The following is a 19,088-nucleotide window of genomic DNA, read 5'->3' as shown; positions in this document are numbered from 1 at the left end:
TTTGCAGACTAAATCCTCCACTTCTGAAGTTCTCCGGCATGACTTGAAACTGTGAAAATGAGAGAGCAACACTGTGTCACAGACACAGATTCATCCACTTTTGTCAACAAGAGCAGTAAAAAAGTGTATTTTCAGCTGTGACAGAGGCGGTAAACTCAGGTGGAGTAAAGGAGAAAAAAAATGGGTTTTTTTGTTTCTGGAAAATACAGAACTGCACTAAGATCACAATCACAAAGTTTGTGGGTAAAAATACAAGACCTTCATCAAATACGAGTCCTCCTACAATTCACTGGCAGTATTTCAGTGGTGTTGAGACCTGGATTATTTTTTTTTTTTCTAAAAAGGCGTCACTGATAGATTTGAGGGTTTCAGGTAAACACGATGGCACCCTTCCCCCTCTCATATATGTCAATAAAAGGAAACCTTTTTCACATCATAATACTGTCTTTCAGGATTCCCAGTAAGGTTCTGAAACCCGAGGACTGGGTGAGAGGCAATGGGCAATCTTGGAGGCCTCAGCTGGGTTTCAACCCAAACAGGCAGCAGGCTCACCTGGACCAGTCTGGCTTCAGGGCTCTGGGGTATGTTCATATTTACATTTTTAATATAATCAATGTTAAAACCAGTAAAAAAAAAAAAAAAAAAGTAGAACATTCCTGTTTTCCTGAATTTCGAGTGAAAATGGTTCAGACTCTTTCCATTCTCGCATTCACCTCAGTCAGGCAAATCAGGACTGCTGTTGGGTCGTTTGTTCACACTTCCTAACAGGCCCCGGTTAGTCCAGAAATCGGTAGGTGTGAGGACAACAGTTGTACAGTGCTGCATTCCTTATTCATATATGATGAGAATCTCAGTCAGGATAATGGAGGCCCTCTACACTCCAAGGATACATCTCCCCAGACCACAGACCCACTGCCAAACTGGTCATTCTGGGGGATGTTGCGGCTGGTATAATGTTCACAATGGCATCTCCCGGCTTTTTCACACGTGTTACCTGTGTTCATTGTGAACTTGCTCTCATTTACAAAGAGAATGGGGCAGTAGTGGTGGACCTGTCCGTTATGCTACCCTCAGGGAGTCTGTTCCTGGCCGCCATGTTGCAGGGCTCTTCCTGTTCCTCCGTACAGAGATGAGCAAGATATAGTCCTGCTCTCCTGATATTTCCTTCCCACTTTTGAGACTGTGCTGAGAGACACAGCAAACCTGGAGCTGGACTGTCTGTGCGACCTGAATGAGCCTGAATTCTCCCAGCACTGATGAGGACATTAGCAAAAAGCAAATTGGAGAAAAATGGGTCAGGAGAGATGAGGAGAGAGCAATGGTTTAGCTGGAGTTACAGGTTTTGTATTATACTGTGATGACAGGGTTTTTGTTTTGTTTTTTTACAAGCAGTGCATAACCATATCTCTGTTACAGAGTATTTTTCCATGCTTTTATTTTGAACAGCAAACAGTGATGCCTTTTTAATAGAACTTTGCATCCTGAAACTTTTTTCATGGGTCATCGGTGGTTTGATCAACTTCGGTAAATACACCTGTCTCTGAAGCTCCTCGCTCTGTGTGATGAGATCATTTTAAAGCATCCAAGTCTGTCTGCCGTGACTCAGTACAGTAGTTTTAAGTATTTTTAAAAACAAAGATGTATTTAAATGTTTACTGCCTCCCCCCCACAGTGGCCCCCATTAACCAGCCATCCTTGATTATGATCTAAGCTCTCTTCTCCACACATTGATATTATCATTAAGGAAATGTGAATAATTGAACATCTGGCACGGCCCGACTGTGGGAATTAATTATGCACAGATTTGAAGAAACATAATATATTCCTTCCCCCCCCCCCCCCCTTTTTTCCCCCTGCTAAAGTAAGTCGTTAATTCAGTGATTCAGGCCGTTATGTGCCTTGATGGCACCACACGGGCAGGTGCTCACAGGATGGCGAGCAGGAAAACCTGAAGGAAATGAATTTTTTTTATTGCTTTGATTTTTAAATTGTGCAGTTATGGGTGTGTGTTCAGTTTAGGAAGAGGCCAGAGGTCATATGACATTTCTGGTAGGACACAGGCTCTTGTGTGGAAAAAGGCTGGGCAGAATAGCTCACTGAATCATTTAACCCTTATGTGTTAAGTGCTTTGGTTTGGTTTGTTTTTTGCCTTTTTGTGGATGTGCAGGGAGTAAAGATAATTTTACCACCATGAGACGACATTGTCCATCCAGCTATCAACCAGTCAATCAATCAGTCAATCCTGCTTTTAATGCCTTTCATGCTTCCTTGTGTTTTCCTTTTTCCTGTGATCCTGAAATTGTTCCCCCTCCAACATTGGGGATGATTCCTGAATCATTTTCAGGGTTTTAAGGTATCAGCTTATTACAGTATGAAGTGATGGCATGTGCCTGATTCTACATTGCCTTATTGATTAATTGATCAGTCAACTCATTTTCTTTTTTAAACAGTTAAAGGAACAGTAGGTTTGCAAAATACAACAACAACCTCACCAAATGCCACAACTGTCACACTGACTCATCAAAACTGGACAACAGAAAACTGGGGGGGGGGGGGGAAAGTTGCCTGGTCTGATGAGTCTCGATTTCTCCTGCCACATTCAGATAGGGACATCAGAATTTGGCATAAACAGCATGAAAGCATGGGTCCATCCTGCCTGGTATCAACAGGGCAGACTGCTGCTGGTGTAATGGTATGAGGAATTTATTGGTACAAAAGCATTTAAATGCCCAGCCTGAATCTGTGTTGTTGCTCAGCATGTTCATCCCTTTATGACCAGATGAATGAATCGGTCACCAGATCTCAGGTCGATAGAGCACCTTTGGGATGCGTTGGAACAGCAGATTGATATCATGGATGTGCAGCCGACAGATGTTCAGTAACTGTTCGATGCTGTCATTTTAATATGGACCAAAACCTCTGAGCAACGTTTTCGGCACCTTGTTGAATCTGTGCCACAAAGAACTAAGATGGTTCTGACAGCAAAAGGGGATCCAACCTGGTACTATGAAAAGTGTGCCCAGGTAGGGTGGAAAGTTTAAAAGTAATTCAATGTTACTCTGGCATTTGCTCTTCTCTTCTATCTTCTATCCTGCATTTAAATAAAAAAACAGTGTTATCAAACATAATTGATGAGTAATGCTAAGACTAAAAAGCTGAAACCAGCAATCTTCTTCCTTTGTTTTATATTCAGCATATTCAGACCATTTTTACCCACTTCAGTCTCCAGACACTGCCCAGACATTAGGGTTAATACCGGGTGTGTGTAAAGGTTACAATGGAACTTTCTTTATTTCTAAATTAGTTTTTAACATCATAGCTTCTTCTTCTCTCTTCAGCCACAATCTGAACAGAAGCCAACAAGGTGGAGGACAATACAGCAGCACTCCACCGCCAAGCAGCTACAACCAAGGAGGCTACCGACCTTCACACAGCGGTGGCCACCAGTCTTTTCAACGTAAGACACACACACAAACACACACTGATGTAATGCAAGGCCTTATTTTTGCCCTACTCAGTGTTTAACCGAACATAAAAAAAGAATCCACAATGAATTTTACAGAAACAAGGGTTGGCGCATTAGCAACCCCACCAGCAAACATCCATTTAACTTTGTCTCACAGTTTTTGTCAAAGCCTCACAAGTTTGAAAACCGCAGCCCTAACCTTAAGCCCCCTGAATCATCTTTAAAGCCCCCTCGAATGGCCACTATCTTAAAAAAAAAATATCCTCAATATGAAGATGGAACATTTCTGGTTCATAAATAGTTCACAAAATTCAGTTTGATTCAGAATGATGTATTTAAGGCTGTTTGCATCAATATAAAAGCAAATAAAATTATAGATGAACGTTTAATTAAAATTTATTCCATACCGGGGAGCCAAATAGACTCTCATTTTATAATTTAACAATCCAAGGCCTCAAAAAAGCAACTGTGTAGGCAGACGAAAGAGCCAGTCCTGCAGTAAGAGTCCTCTTTTAAGTAAAACACAGTGTGAGATGCATTACACTCAAGACTCTTAACGTGTTCATGGATTGGGGACATGCTGTTTCATAGTCCAGCACTTCTGCTTCGTCCTGTCCTATCCTGTTACCATTAATTTGATCTTCTTAAAAAAATAATAATTACAATATTTTAGACTTAGAAATAAAGACAAAAATCTTCATGGCACTTTTTTTCTTTATTAAAATTCTCGAAAAATCCAAAGCATCCTGGAAAGTTTGGTCAAATGTGACTTTACCAAAGGAATAAAGTGATTTTAGTAATTTAAAAGTGACCTTTGAGCATTTAAAAAATTTCAGTCTTTATTTTCATTTTTTAGATTAATTTTAGATTTTGGATTCATTCTGATTAAGAAAGTGCAAATATTTTTCAAATGTAGTTTTTTAAAAACGTTTCTTTATCCCTTCTCTACACAAATAAACAACAGTTTTCTAATCTAAAAATTAAAAGTATGTACATCTGAGTTTACCACACTGAGAGTAAATCTGACAACACACTCAGATCAAAGTTTGGTCAAAAGTAAGTGGACCTCATCAAACTGCTGCTGTAAGGTCACTGATGAGCGTTTGAAATTGGGTGAATTGTTGAGTTTGCTGCTGTAACCTTGAGCTCAAAAAATCGATTGAGATGTTTTGCTTTAATGCACCCCCCACCAACAGTACCTGCTCCATTAAATTCAGTAAACTTTCTTTTGGCGTTCCTCTCTGGAATGCTCTTTTTCTTTGCACATTCCGACGGCCTTGCTTTTCATGACAGAGCGTAAAGCTTTCATCACGAGGCTTTGACATTCACCTGTTATTCTAAACATTTTTATCCCTTTAGCAGAGACGAAGAAAAGCTAAAATATTCAGCAAAAGGTAAAATGCCTCTTCAGGTGGATTTCAAAGAACTGTAGTCATGTTAAAAAGGAAGTGTGACCTCTTTAAGTTGTAAGATTTTACATATCCAGTCTGTTAAATATATCATACGTCTCATCTGTAGACCTTAGATGAACAACAGCACATGACAGAAGCAGTGTGTTTGAATCTTAGCAGAGTGATCTGAACAAAAAACAAGACTTATGGTCTGTCCTTTGGCCTGCAAATACCTCACAGCAGCTGTCAGCACAGAGGTGTTGATTCGGGCACCTTGCAGTCATTGAGGCGACTTTGAACTCCTCTGTATACCAAAGTATTTTAGAGTCAAATGTGAGGCCATCTGCCTGACAGCTGAAGCTTGGTCAGAACTAGGTCGAGCACTAAGTGTTTCTACAAGCTGCTTAATCATGGGGTGGAATTCGTCTTTCACAGACTGCTTCTGCATTTTGGTTTAGTTGTTAAGTGAAAAACAGTGTTAATCTGATGATGTATTGATGATCTTTGTTATGAATTTTGATACATTAAACCATAGAAGTGGAAGAAGTTGTACTTTCTTTTTCCCATTATTATCCATTTTATGCCAGGCACGATTGGCTGTGATATTTTTCTAGGTCAGCTGGTGGTTGGTTCTTTCTTTGGTTTTGAGCCTTCTTTAAGTAACTTTTTCTTCTTCAAGTAACGTCTCTGACTATCTTTGATCGCCATCATTATAAATGGTTGTCCCTCAAAGTGGATTAAATGTGTGTATGAAGCCATTTTGAATTTCTTTTTTCAACTGGCAGAAGAAGGCGGCGACTGCTGCAGTGAACCATTCATGTCACGATTATTTAAGCAATTTATTGGTTATTTGTACCAAATGGCACAAAAAGGAGGAAGATGCATCTTTTCTAGGTTGTTTTTGAGCGAATCAGCTGTGAATAAAAAAAGTAATTGATCTTAAAAATGACGTCTTAATTTTCCACCGATGGACTGATGTAGTTACTGACTAATCAGGTCACATCTGGAACGGACACCGTTGCCATTTCACTCTGAGGAAATTGGGCGCTGCAGCTGCCAAACGGAGACACAAATAATTGTGTTATATGATTATGTTCATCACATGCAGTTGAACAGCTCGTCACATATGGAGGCAGAATCCGTCTCCCAGCTCCTAATCACGGTCTGTGCTCGGCCTCGGCCCTGGCCCCACGGTCCTCTGCCAGCTCTCCTCCAGTTTGACTTTGATGTGCCAATTTGCAAGTAGATGAATAATCTCATCTGCCCACTGATGGCGTGCGGGGGAGTCTCAGCTATTCTGGTGGCACTTGATGCAAATGGGGGGCTTTTGGCTCCTCCGGATTGCGGCAGCACCTCCCTTGGCCTCTGCTGCTCGTTCTTAGTGTTAAACTTGCCAATTAGCAGCCCGGGATGTTCACCACCCCCAGCTCTATATTTGTCCTATCATTCACAGAGAAATTATTTTAATAAAAGGGAATCATTTTAAATCCTGCTCGTCCGGTTCTGGTGACACAGGATGATTTTTATTGTATCAGCTTGAAGTACCTGAAATAGAAATATGTCATTGACAAAGGTAGCATTTATATTTTATTCGATTTTCTTTTTCCTCCTGAAGTTTTAAAGCTTTTCTGTGCTCAGTTTTGATTTAATGCGGGTGTGTTAATCTCGGTTTCACTAAAGACCAATCTGCAAATGTACTGCTCATTTAAAAAAAAAAAAAAAGGGTGAAAAAAAGTTAATGGCACACTCAATCATGGTATCACACAGAGTCAGCTAAACTTCAGGGGGGTATCGATATGTCACGTTATGAAACACAAACCATTGTGAATTTATTTCACCTTCTTTGGCCCCATTGCAGTGAAATTCTGTGTCCTGCTCACTGCTGGTGGTGTGACACGGTATCTGCAGCCCAAGCAGGTTGCACAGGGACTCCAGCTTCTCCAGGATGGGGGTGCATCCTTAAATGCTATTTGTGAAGGTTTGCTGTGTCTGTCAGCACAGCCTCAAGAATATGAGGAGATACTAGGAAAGTGGGCATTACATGATGAGAGCTGGACAGGGCTGTAGGAGAGCATCAACCCAGCAGGAGGACCAATATCTGCTCCTTTGTGGAAGGAGGAGCAGAGGAACACTGTCAGAGCTCTACAAAATGACTTCCAGCATGTTTCTGACAAAACTGTCAGAGTCAGACTCCTTGAGTGAGGCACCAGGGCCTCACATCCTTTAGTGGGACCGACACCCGGAGCCCAGCACCGTGGAGCTCAATTGGCATTTGCTCAAGAACACCAGAAAAGGGCAGATTCACCGATGGCGCCTAGAGCCGGTTCACACCGAGCACATGTCACAAATGCCACACTGTCTGCAGACGTTTTGATATCTGTGGTAATGCGTCAGATTGACCCCGTCCCTGACCGCAGAGATCTAAGTTGCAACACCGAATTGCCAGAGTTCATTCTTGAAGGACTTTGACACGATTTCATATGTGTGCCAATGTGTAGCTGATATTCTTTGAAAACAGAGGTTGACTGACTGTGAGTGGATAGACGATCTTCTGGTTATGTTCCATTTAGATGTTTTCAGTCCCTTGCCTCAGGTGAAATTGGCTGCCTTCAGTGTTAGCTCACCTTTTGTGCTATTCTGTGTTGACTGGCTTGCTTATATCTAGACCTGCAACGTTTATTGAGCGCCTGAAGTGATTCCAGCATAAAATGTGCTCTGAGTTTCATCTCAAAATAAGATTTGTATATAAAGCGTGGATTTTTTTTCTTTCATAAGAGGTGATTAAATTATTTGTTCATCTCTTCTGATTCTTTTTAACTTTTATGGTAAAAACTGAACATGGTCCAGTTCTAATATCAGCGACTCGTGGAATGTGATTATCCACACAAGTAGGCCTTATTCTGCAGCAGGAGGCCAGAGGCTTGCTTTTGTCCTGGTAACGCTTTCTCAGGACCAATCCTTTGCTCGCCCAGTAATCACTGCAGGCTTTGCTGGGCTTTTGTGTGGTGGCTTTGCTTGGTTGCTGATTAGTGTTGTGGGAGACCGGGGGCCGATAATGAGACTGTCGAGTGGCTCCGCTGGACACTGGCCCCCTCTGATAAAAGCATCCGGGAGGCTCCAGTGCCATTGGGTGTGTGATGCGCTCTGAAGAGGGTTGAAACCAAAGTTAACTTGCCCCTTTGACGACGTGGCTACCTCCTGTGGTGATGTGTCAACACGCAGCCTCTGAAACATGCTGCTGGGCTTTGTGTGCCACAGCCAAACCAGCTGGTGTTTAATAACCAGCCAGGGGAGTCTCTGCTGGTGGCCATTATTGTCTTGACATGCAGTGACACCAAATTTTAACCAGAGCAGCAAAGTAACTGTTTGATCCAGCAGCCACAGTGGCCGATAAGCCTCCCAAAGTCCACTTCAGAGTAGCAGCTACACATAATGGCTGCTCACACAGGCTGGTGGATCGACTTTAATAACATAAAGTCATTGGATTTTATGTGGCCTCGAGTATTTTTGTTCTTTATGTTTCTCTAAAGGTTTTCGAGTTGTGGTGGAGAACATTTTTATGTAAACAAACTTATTATTATTATTATTATTATTATTATTAATGAAGATTAGCTTTATGTCCACTTTAAAGTAAACTCTGTAACCTCAGAAATGGCCCAGATGCTAAATTGTCATTAAGGTTATTGTCAGGTGAATTCTGTGGTACATGTGATAGATGGCAACTTCACACTGATGGTTTGAGACCTGATGGTAATGAAGAACTCTCTGAACTTGCATTGTTTCTAATGGCCAGCTGGGGCGACTCCTGTGGCTGGGAAAAGACTCAAGGTAGTCTATTGGGAAAATAGCCCCAGGCTTTTTTAAATCACCATTACACTTTCGATGTCTGCAAATCCACTATGGTCTGCTTGGGTCCCAGTGACGTAATTTGCCATCTGGTGGTTAGCATGAGAGTTCATCATGACGTTCATGTTCTTGCCTGTTTTTTGTGACCACATGAAGCTCCCAGGCTTCTGACTTCAAGCAGACTTTAAAGACATATAACAAGAATGACTGCTCAGCCGTCCAGAGTCAGAACCTGCCCCCCGTGATGGAAACGGCTGTTTTTCTCAAAAATACATTTACTCCTTATTGAGTAAGTTATTCCTTGTAAGCACGAACTATAATAAAAAAGAACCCACTGAGGTTGCAGAGGCTGTGTGACATAGCCAGAGCAACCGGTGGTACAATCGTGACACAAAAAGAAGGACTTAAAACAAACTAGTGAAAATCACATATCCTAAACAGACAAAATAAAAAAACAGATCATTTGAAGTTCATCTACTCATGTAGTAGTAAGCTAATGGTATGATTGCAGTTCTGGCTGGATTTTAACCAGAGCGTCACAAATCTGCTTGAAACTGTCAGTTACAAGTTTTACTCAAATTTTTCTACCAGTTATTTTGGGCTTGACAAATTAGTGCAGATTTTGGTGGATAATGTATGATTTACATATTTAAATATAACATTTTGTGGCATCTTTCCTTGACGTATTGGTGAATGTATAAATTACCAGGTCCTCGTGATTCTGCATGTATGTCTGTCCCAGTAAAATGCTCTTATTCTGATTCCAGCCATGTCGCAGTCATTTGTCTTTTTTTTCTTCTGAAATTACCTCTCGGTTTGTGGAGCAGCAGCAGGAGCAGGTCGCTAAAGTTTTGTCCAACTAATAGAAAAGTTACTGTCCTCCTTCTGGGATCTGAGTCAACTAGTCGCTGAACTAATTGAAGCGGTGTGGAGAGAGACGTTTGGTTGTTTAGCGCGCTTGTAATCCCTGCATTAATACAGTGGACGCAGCGCGTTTTAAGGATTTAAAGCGTAATCCTTTGTTGGCTTTTGTCCGGCACAGACTGGAAGTCTATACACTTTCAGATCATTGTTAATTAAGGAGATTGACAGGTGTCCACTTGTAATTCTCTCTTTTGAATCATCGCTGGTGATGGGGGGGGAGGCCAGAGGGTTGTGGAGTTATAATTGGAGCCCAACTGGGTGGTCCACTTAAAGTTTGTTGGTGGAGGAGATAATCAAACATGAAAACTGAATGACAAAAACAAAATAAGAATGTGTCAGCAGCAGTCTGCCTGCTTGCTGCTAATTGTGTGTTTTACTGCTTTTTGCTGTGGTCAGCAGAGAACAGCTGCAGGATTTCCCACTTGCCTTTAGTTGATCAGGTGATTCTGATTAATTTGTTTGTTTTTTTTATCTGCATCAGTTGGCTGGAGATCTTATCAGCATCCCAAACTCAGGATTTCTATCTGATTGCCAGACGTCCCCCAGTATTGTCAGGCAGGTTTTATTTATTCTACTAATCCAACAGGAAGTTTTCAGTGGCCGATTATTGTCCTGTTGTGATCCTAAAGTGGGTACTAACATGTCTGGAGTTCAAATTAGTGTCATTTTAAACATTTGAGGTGCTTTGAAGTTAAAATTTAAACACAATAATTAAAACTAGCAAAAAGAGTCTGGTTTGGTGCTGCTCAGAGCTTTGCAGACCCACATCTATATGTTGGAAAAATATGTGCAGAAGATGGTAACGCCAGCTACTCGCATGTAGCTTTGCCCCAGTGCAGTGTCATAATCTTTTTTGCAATGTTTGATTTTTGAGTGTTTTCCTCTTTGTCTTTATCTCCGCTGATTCACTTCTCCTGTATTTTTCAAGCCAACCTTTGAACCAATGACCGTGTCAATACTTTGAGGCTACATTCTCTTGGCTTTTTGAAGCCTCTCCATTGGCCTTATTCCCATAATTCCTCACTCTGTTTAGCCAAAGAGCTACAGAAACTGATGCTAATGTCCACGTAAGATTTTAAGTTAATCTCTCCATCACACTGTGATTGACTCGGCGGTGTTTTAAACTACATGCTGATGTCAGCATGTTAGTGTGGTCACAGTGACGGCACTATTGAATGCTGACATTGGCTAATTAGCATTAAAACTAAACCTATAGAAGATATTGGAGAGAATGCCTTCTGCTTATGAGACCTTATGACTGGACTTGGTCTTTCAGGTGATCTGAAAATTGAGGTCGACTTGTCATGTGGTTTGTATTGCTGAAAACTAATTTTAATAGGTTCACTTTTCCTTCATCTTTTTCGGTTGTCTTTGTTTACATCTTATATGTGTATAAAAGTGTGTTTGTTGGATGGTGTGACTCTGCGTCTGTATGCTGGAACATGTCTACTTAATGTGTGGTTTGAATCTAACTGTGAAGCCCTTTGTAAATGTGTTTACAAGTTGTTGTTGTTGTTATGAATATTATTATTGCTATTGTTATCACTGTTATGTCGTAAACCAGAGAAACCTATTACTGTCTAGTTTGTTATATGTAACTTGTACCAAGAAGTGTAAAGAGGACTAAAGGAAAACAGTTTAAGACATAGTTGCCATCACACATTTTATTTCCTTTTAAATTAGCCTCAATAAAGCCCAAAAATGAAATGTACTGCTGTTAGGGGATAAACTGCATCACTTTCATAGCTCGGAGTGTTTCAGGGGTTCTACAGAGAAAACATGCACCAAAAATGTCAGGGTCCACCAACATCCTCCTCCAACAGATCCTCACTTTGCTCCTGGGATGTGTGAAGTATTACCAGTAGCTCAGGTTTTTGTCACCCACCAATGAGGTTTTAGCCAAATTCATATCAACAACGTTGTATCAAACCCATACGATTTTAAGTTTTAGCATCATTTATTCAAATGCAGTAGGTATTTTGTGCTGATTGCATGCTCAGAAAAACAGGAAGGCTTCTTTCAAACAAGGTTAACACAGGTTCGCCGTCTTTACGATGGAGACTGAGCATGTCAAATTATTAATGCAGGTGTTCGGTCTCATCACTGAGCCTGTTTATGAACAAATATTAATGCCCCCACTCTCATCTAATACCCACACTCTTCCACCCAGACACTCCTGCGAACTCATCCCAGTCCATAATTTTTTTCTTTACTCCGACTTTAAAGCTTCCAGGTTTGTAAACGTGAGCCTCTGGGTCCTTTTTCACAGCACCCTTCACCCACCCCGGGGCTGAGCCACTCAGCAGGCCTGCCCCTATAAACAAACAGCCCCACGGCTCGCAGCTGGCCATCGCCTTGGCAACAGTGAATCTGGAAGAAGCCGTTCCCTTTTTTTAAATTTTTTTTTTTTAAAGTGTGTCTTTGTGAAGGGCTTGCAGCGATGGAACCAGGGTACTTGAGGCGTCGACAATGCTGCCGGCTGAATGCTTATTTCATTTTCTGAACAAAAAATGCAAATGTGGTGCTCCCACTCCCTCCTCGCATGCGTCTCCCCGCTCCACTCTTCCAGAGCCCAGTGTGATTCGACGTTTGTAAAATCCAAATTTTATCATGGCAACTGATTCGTTCTGTGTGCAGGGCAGAAATGAAGGAGTTGGTGTTTTTTTTTTTTTCTTTTTTTGGTTAAATTCTGTTTCTTTATTTTGTTTTTTTAATCTCTGGGGATTAAGCAGGCATCAGGCGGGTTAATTAGTATCCACGTTTAATGTCAAAGCCTTCTGCGTTTGGCTTTTAAACAGTCAAACTGAAGGATTCTCTCAGGTTTCATAAGAGTTTAACTCAGTGAAAGTCGCCCGTTGATGTGAATCTGACACATTTTATCATTTAAACTGAATCACAAAAGCACACCAAACACCACCTCCTCGCTGCTTAGTTGTACGTTGAGTTAAAGGCCTTCAGATGCAGCTCACTGAAGCTCCGTGCTTCTTAAAAAGATTTGAGCAGAACCACTCACAAGCACGTCTTTTGTTCCCTGCAGATTCCAGGCAGAACAGTCTGATGGGAGCGCCTCCCTCCTTCCACCAGCCCCAGTTTCCAAGGTGAGTGTGCTCTTTGTGAACCTGCATTAACTGGTTTTCGTGGGAAGTAAAGTTCACACTTAACATGCTAACTTTACCTGTGTCGATGGATACGAGCAGCTTTTTGTGGTGGTTTGTCCTGGACTTTGTCCTCCACTCGTCTCTAATGCTCCTCAGATTTGTGTGTTTTATTGGTGTGAGTCATGTGTGAATTAAACATGTCCAGGCCTGTGTGGTCTCCACATTTCCAGCCTTTCCGCTCTGCCTTCCCTCCGTTGGGGGGCTCCGTCCGAATTAAGATTTTTTCTTGTCGCTCTAAAACAAATTTCTCTCGAGGAGGTTTGTGCAACTTAATGAGGCATCACTAATGCTGTTGGCGACCGCGGCGTTTCCCTGCGCCTCGGCCTGGCCCGCACAGACTGGCTATTGATTCTGGCTCCAGACCTCTCCAAAGTCCTAATCAGGTTCTCTCGTTCAACTTTTCAGGCCTATTGTGGCTCCGTGTCACCTCAGGTCAGTAGTTATTAGCGGCGACTGAAAACAGTTTCTTTAACTACTCAGGACAGGACCAAATGAAATGCAGGAGGAACTTGGAGAGAGGGGATTATGGATTCCAGCGCTCGGTTAAGTCCGCCGCTGGCCAGAGTGTGACATGGTTCAGTAATGAGGGATGGGGCTGCCGCTCTGTTTCTGCTCTCTTCATTGTTCGTCAGAAGAGACTTTAATATCGCCGCTGGATCGGCACATTGTCCGGTGGTCGTTTGGAGGGCCGCAGCGTACTGGCTCTGCACTCGGTCCCGCGGACGCAGCGCGGCCGCCTCAATTCAGGAGTGAGGGCGACTCGGGCCATATGGGAATATGGTTCATTTCATGTGCATCGATGCTAAGTCGTCTCTGAGGAGAGGCCGTTTTGACTCTTTGACAGCTCGATCCCTCGGTAAACTCGAGTCGATGGGGATTTTAAGGAGGCCACTTCAAAGCAGAATTGAAAACTGACTTTTTGGATCAGTCGGGTGGAAATTCTCCAAACATGAATTAATCTTAACTTCTTAAGTTTATGAAGTTGTTCAAAGCCAAATTATTTTTTTCTCCTTATTTTAATGAATAAAAGATTCAGACTGCTGCAAAGAATAAACAGGTTGTCCTTTTGTGGTTTTCATTTATTGCTTTAATCAAACAATGTGCAGATAAAACAGGTTCTCGATCAGTAAGTGAAAAATGGACTTAAATGTCCTGCTTCTCGTCTTTTTGTCTGCAGGTTCACACAAATACACGTTTACTAATAAAAGGTTTTAAACTGTTCAAAAGGTTTTGTCAGAATTTGAAGCCCACAGCGATGCTGCTTTTACTCCCTCCACACTTTTGTAAATTGTAAAGCCACTGCATCATTCAGCTATTTATGGAACAGGACGGCTCGGCGCTCTGATTCAGGAGGCCAAACCAGCAGGAAATTAGAGTCCGTGTTAACCCAGTGCACATACAGCGGTGACTGATTTTAGACTGCTGTAATTAGTGAGCGTAAGTGGACGGCTATCAGCCGAACAACTGAAAATAAGTCGTAATAATTCTGTGGATTCTTTTTTAATTTAACTCGTGATTTTAGGCTGTTTTGTTAATATGATATAAAACCCAGTGGTTGAAGCTCATGTAAAAAAAATAAAAATAAAAAATTCTTAAAAGTACTTTAAACACAGCACATCTTGAGTGTAAATACTATAATAAAATAGTATATTTTCGTTTATGTCTATCACACAACTTTGGTCGTAAATTTAATTTAATGTGGTATTAAAGGGTATTTAAATATTACGTTTACTGCTTTTTTGTTATGTAAAAACAAAAAACATAATGTGTTTAAAAGCCCCAAGAAAGGAAAGAAAACAATGAAAATGAGTGTTTAATTCGTTATGATTGCTTATTCTTGTCTAGTTAATGAGTTCAAATTCTTTTGTGTGACGTTACTATAATATTGAAGTTTGGGCTATTTAATATACAGGAAAATGTTACAAATGTTCCACTGAAGGTGCTGAAAAAGAACAATTTCTGCTATGAAACTTGATTAATGAAGATCTTACAAATAAGGAAGTGGAGTGTTTGTTCACTGTATTCAAAAAGTTTTAAGAAAAACTCATTATTATTATTATTGTCATTATTATTGTTGTTATTATTATATTCTTTCCTTTTTGTCCAAATTAGGAAAAAAAACTGTCTTATTAAACAAAAATGATATAAAATGTGTTAATAGGGATACACTGATCATGATATTGGTGATTTTTAAATTGTGATTAAATGTCATCTTCTCATGCCAAACATTCTGTTTATTTTAGTTTGACTCTTCATTATAACAAAAAACTGAACACTTGAAAGTTTTCCATCTCTTTCACGTCATTTTCAAAACTTTTTAAACTTTTAAAATTCCGAATGTAATTAAACCGTCAGGTGAATATTTCTGCCTTCCAACACTGGCCTAGAGGCAGATATTTGGTTTATCGGTGCATCTGTGTTTTTAAAGGAGTCCTTATTGTTACCTGTGGGAAAGTATTTCTACATTTCTAACCTCAGGTGTCTCTTACTCATTGTGTTGGAGTTTTTAAAGTTTGACGTGCAGATTTGACGTGTCTCCAGGCAGCAGCAGCAGCAGTACAGGGGCGGGGGTCACGGCTGGGATCGGGCCATGCAGACGCAGCAGTCGGCGTATCAGCAAAACTGGAACCGTGGCGGAGGCTCGGGGCCGGGCGGCTACCACCAGCAGCAGCAGCAGCAGCAGCAGCACTACGATCGCCGTAGAGACGACTGGCATGATCACAGAGATAACCGGGGGCAGCACCATCAGGTAAATGCGACGTTTCCACGCACACCAATTTGTTTACGACAAGTGGAGGGCAGGGCTAAAACTTCCATCTTCACTTGATTTTGGCTTGTTTTTATTTGGTAATGTTAAAGTGAGGCTTAAACTGTTTCTGGGCAGATCTGTGAAGCAGATGCAGAAGAAAGAGTCTGATTGGTTGTTGCTCAGTTGCTTCAGATTGAAATCAGGAATCTTTTTGCTCTTTGGGTCTGTTTTTGTTTTGTTTTTGTTTTTGTTTATTTTTTAAGGGTTTTTTTGTAAAATATTTAATTATAATTTGTATAACACTTTTAAGTATTTTAATTTTAATTATATATTTTTGAATTTTGAAATACTTCATATTACTGTTGGAGGTGTTTTTGTGCCTGATTCAGTGTTTTGAAAGAAAGTACTGTGTGAACTGTAAAACCCAGAAACACTCAAATATCAGCAGACAAAACATAAAAACTCAATACGAATTTATGAGAAGCTGAAACTTAAAGAATTAAGAAATTATCAAAATGCTTAATTTTATAGAGTGAAATTATTTTTTTCTAGAAATATTAATCATTCGGATTAACTGATCAGAATTTAACCAAATCAGAAATTTCAGAATTTCTGTTTTGGTTTTGATTCTTATCAGACAAAAGTTTCTTTCTGAAGCATTTTAAGTGAACACTTAAGCAACTCTTCTCTGATTGGCCAACAGAGTTTGATAGAAATTCTAACCGGAAACTTTAAATAGTTTCAGTAAAGAGTTGTTTTTACAGTATAATAGTTTTATACATGTCAGCACGCTTTTATTCTGAAAGGAAAGCATGGAGACTGCAGAGTTTTCTGGCATTCTTTTAAAACTAGAGCCAGAGAAAGTTCAGTGTGTAAAATTTGGAAAAGTAAAGAGAATTATTTTGGCTCAGTTTATCTGTGGGTCTGATGTGTTAAAATATCAGATCACACACATTCCAACAAGTGTGCTTCGTTTTACTGAAAGTTATGGATTTATTTTTGTTATTTTTTTTAAACAGGAAGACTTTATTTATTTTATTTACTTTATTTATGTGTTAATCTAAATTATTTCCTCAGTTAAAAATTATTTCAGTGAGATTTCATTTGATTTTAGCGTTTAGTAAAACAAGAAAAAATGTGACAGATGTTTAAATTCTTAAGCTTGTGGCCAAGACTTGCACTGCTCGTGCTAAATGGGTGGACTAATTAAGAATAAAACCCTCAGTGTCATCTTGTCTTTATAGCAATATAACTTTTAAAAAAATCTGACCATCCACCATGTAGACTGTTTTAATACAAACAAAAAACAATTAAATTTTTACAGAGAAAATCTTTGTATTAACCAGTTTTTATGTTGTTCTATTATATGCTATACTTTTATTGTGAAGCACTTTGGGATATTTACCAGTGAAAAGTGTTCTGTGAATACATTTTACTTACTTAAATCTTTTAATACTGTTTTAATAGTGTTGTGCTTGTTAAAGTTATTCCTTTGACTTGATGCATATTTATTGTTGTAAAGCTGTAATCTTATTTTAAACCTCTGTCTCTATTTCAGGGCTACAGCTCCGGCAGAGGTTACCCTCTCCCTCCTCCATCCAGAAGATACAACTGGAACTAAACTCTTAATGATGTTGGGATTTTATGGAATGGGGAACTGTTTTTAGGGGAACAATGTCAACATCTAGCTTTTTTTTTTGTCCACATTTCATATTATTGTCTTGTACAAGGATTTTTTTTCCTTTATTGTAATTCTTTGGGGAAAAAAAGTGTGTTATGTAATCTCTGATTTTTATGATGAAGCCTCTTAAACTTGTAAAATACAAGTGAGTGAAGGACAAAGTGTCCCGCTGTGATTATTTTTGAGAGGAACCTCTCCAACTTGGCTCATGTATTTCAAAAGTGAAAATAAATTCTTCTCAGTGATGTTGGTATATTTGTCTGAGCAGAAATCCCTTTTTTCACGAGTTAAAAATAATAAATAAACCCATTTAAATTTAGTTTGAATATTGAAGTCACTTATTTTAAAAAAAAAAAACATAACTGACCTATGGTAGATTTTTGGTGAATATTTTGGGATATTTAAAGGTGGACATTTGATAGAAATCCGTTCCATGTCCAAGTAAATGCTGTCCTGTTGGTAATTAGAGCTGTATTGATGGAAATGCGTTAGAAAAATAAAAAGGTCCCAAATGAAAATATGATTTATTCAATACTGTAAACAAACGAAAATCAGCTTTAACAAAGGATCTCTGATGACTTGCCTCAGTTCGGTTTTTGTCTTTATGAGCTGCTTCTATTGCTCCACTTTGTTGAACCTGCAATAATTTAATTTGTTCTGGAAATGAAAAAAAAAAAAAAAACGTGAGAGGCGCCGGAAGCTGTGCCTCATCCTGAAGCTCCTTAAATTAAAGTTTCTCTGTGTTCAGTCTCAGTCACGTCTGGCAAATACAAAAAGAAGAGAGAGAAAAGACTTAAATGTTTCGTTTAGAAACGGGAAAAGAAAACGCGCCATCATCAAGAGTCAGCGCGAGCCCGAGGCTCGAATTTACAGTTTGAGTTGTGCACTTTTTATTGCTCAAAGCCGCCTTTGAGTCACTGCGTGTGCAGAAGGAGCCGAACCTTTACGCACGGAAGGAAAACAAAAAGATTGGCGCGTGTCCTGCAGAAAACTCCACTCGGAATGATGCCCTCCTCTCGGCATCACTACCAAGTTCTGCCGTACAGTAAGTTGGAGCCGATCATGCTGTTGGTGTACTCAATAAGCGCCGCGTCCGTCTGCGTCATGTTGATCTGCCCGTGCAGTCCCAGCGGCGGGCTGGGGGACAAATCCTCCAGCTCCTCAGTGGAGGACAGCTGGTTCACCTGCGGCTGCTGCGCGCTCTCCGCCATGGCATCCCCCACGCTGCTCTGCCTGTTCCCGCTGTGGTTCGACCCACTCGAGTCGGTCCGGCAGCCCTTAGAGTTCTTGGAGAGGACCGGGGACACAGACGAAGCCCTGCGTGTTGCTCCGCACAAGCCGCCGCCACCGCCTCCTCCACCGCCTCCTCCACCGCCTTCCTGCTGGAGCTGTTGCGCGGCCTTGTCCTTGGCCTGCCGCTTCAGCTTATAGCGGTGGTTCTGGAACCAGATCTTCACCTGGTTCGGGGTGAGGTGGATGAGTCCGGCCAGGTGCTCTCTCTCCGGGGCAGACAGGTACTTCTGCTGCTTAAAGCGTCGCTCCAGCTCGTACACCTGCGCCTGCGAGAAGAGCACGCGTCGCTTCCTGCGCGGTGCCGCGTGCAGCGTCACCATAGACTTGGCGGTGGAGTCCATCCCGGCCAGACTGCCCACCATCCCGGGCATATTCATCCCCGCGGAGGGGCCCATGAATCTGGAAACTTTGAGAAATCACAATCAGAGTTTGGCTTTAAAAACAAAGAATAATAATAATTAACTAAACTAGTTTAGAGAGGAAAAGTGAAAACGGTAGAAAAAATTTAAAATGTTAAATTACCCCAAAGTCTTCTGTAAAAATAGGAAAAGTTTGTTGTTGTTGTTCTTCTTCAATAATG

General features: G+C 40.7%; 2 protein-coding genes across 2 annotated transcripts in view; one reads left to right on the top strand and one right to left on the bottom strand.

The window, feature by feature from the left end:
• The window catches only part of xrn2 (5'-3' exoribonuclease 2), a 42,688-nt gene extending 25,220 nt beyond the window's left edge, over positions 1–17,468 (top strand). Inside the window, exons 28-32 of the mRNA XM_085432625.1 lie at positions 453–581; positions 3,339–3,457; positions 12,665–12,725; positions 15,327–15,534; positions 17,093–17,468. Coding sequence (XP_085288751.1) covers positions 453–581; positions 3,339–3,457; positions 12,665–12,725; positions 15,327–15,534; positions 17,093–17,155 — 580 coding nt within the window. The 3' untranslated portion in view covers positions 17,156–17,468. The remainder of the gene's footprint in view (positions 1–452; positions 582–3,338; positions 3,458–12,664; positions 12,726–15,326; positions 15,535–17,092) is intronic.
• Positions 17,469–17,887: 419 nt separating this feature from the next.
• nkx2.4b (NK2 homeobox 4b) overlaps positions 17,888–19,088 on the bottom strand; it is a 2,460-nt gene continuing 1,259 nt past the window's right edge. Inside the window, exon 2 of the mRNA XM_085432626.1 lies at positions 17,888–18,914. Within this exon, the coding sequence (XP_085288752.1) occupies positions 18,241–18,914 (674 nt within the window). The 3' untranslated portion in view covers positions 17,888–18,240. The remainder of the gene's footprint in view (positions 18,915–19,088) is intronic.

This window comes from Copadichromis virginalis, linkage group LG15 (genome assembly GCF_057382275.1).
Source record: "Copadichromis virginalis isolate Kocher_CV1m ecotype Utaka linkage group LG15, C_Virginalis_male_GT1.1, whole genome shotgun sequence".
NCBI lineage: Eukaryota > Metazoa > Chordata > Actinopteri > Cichliformes > Cichlidae > Copadichromis > Copadichromis virginalis.
This window is presented reverse-complemented; position numbering and strand designations above follow the sequence as displayed.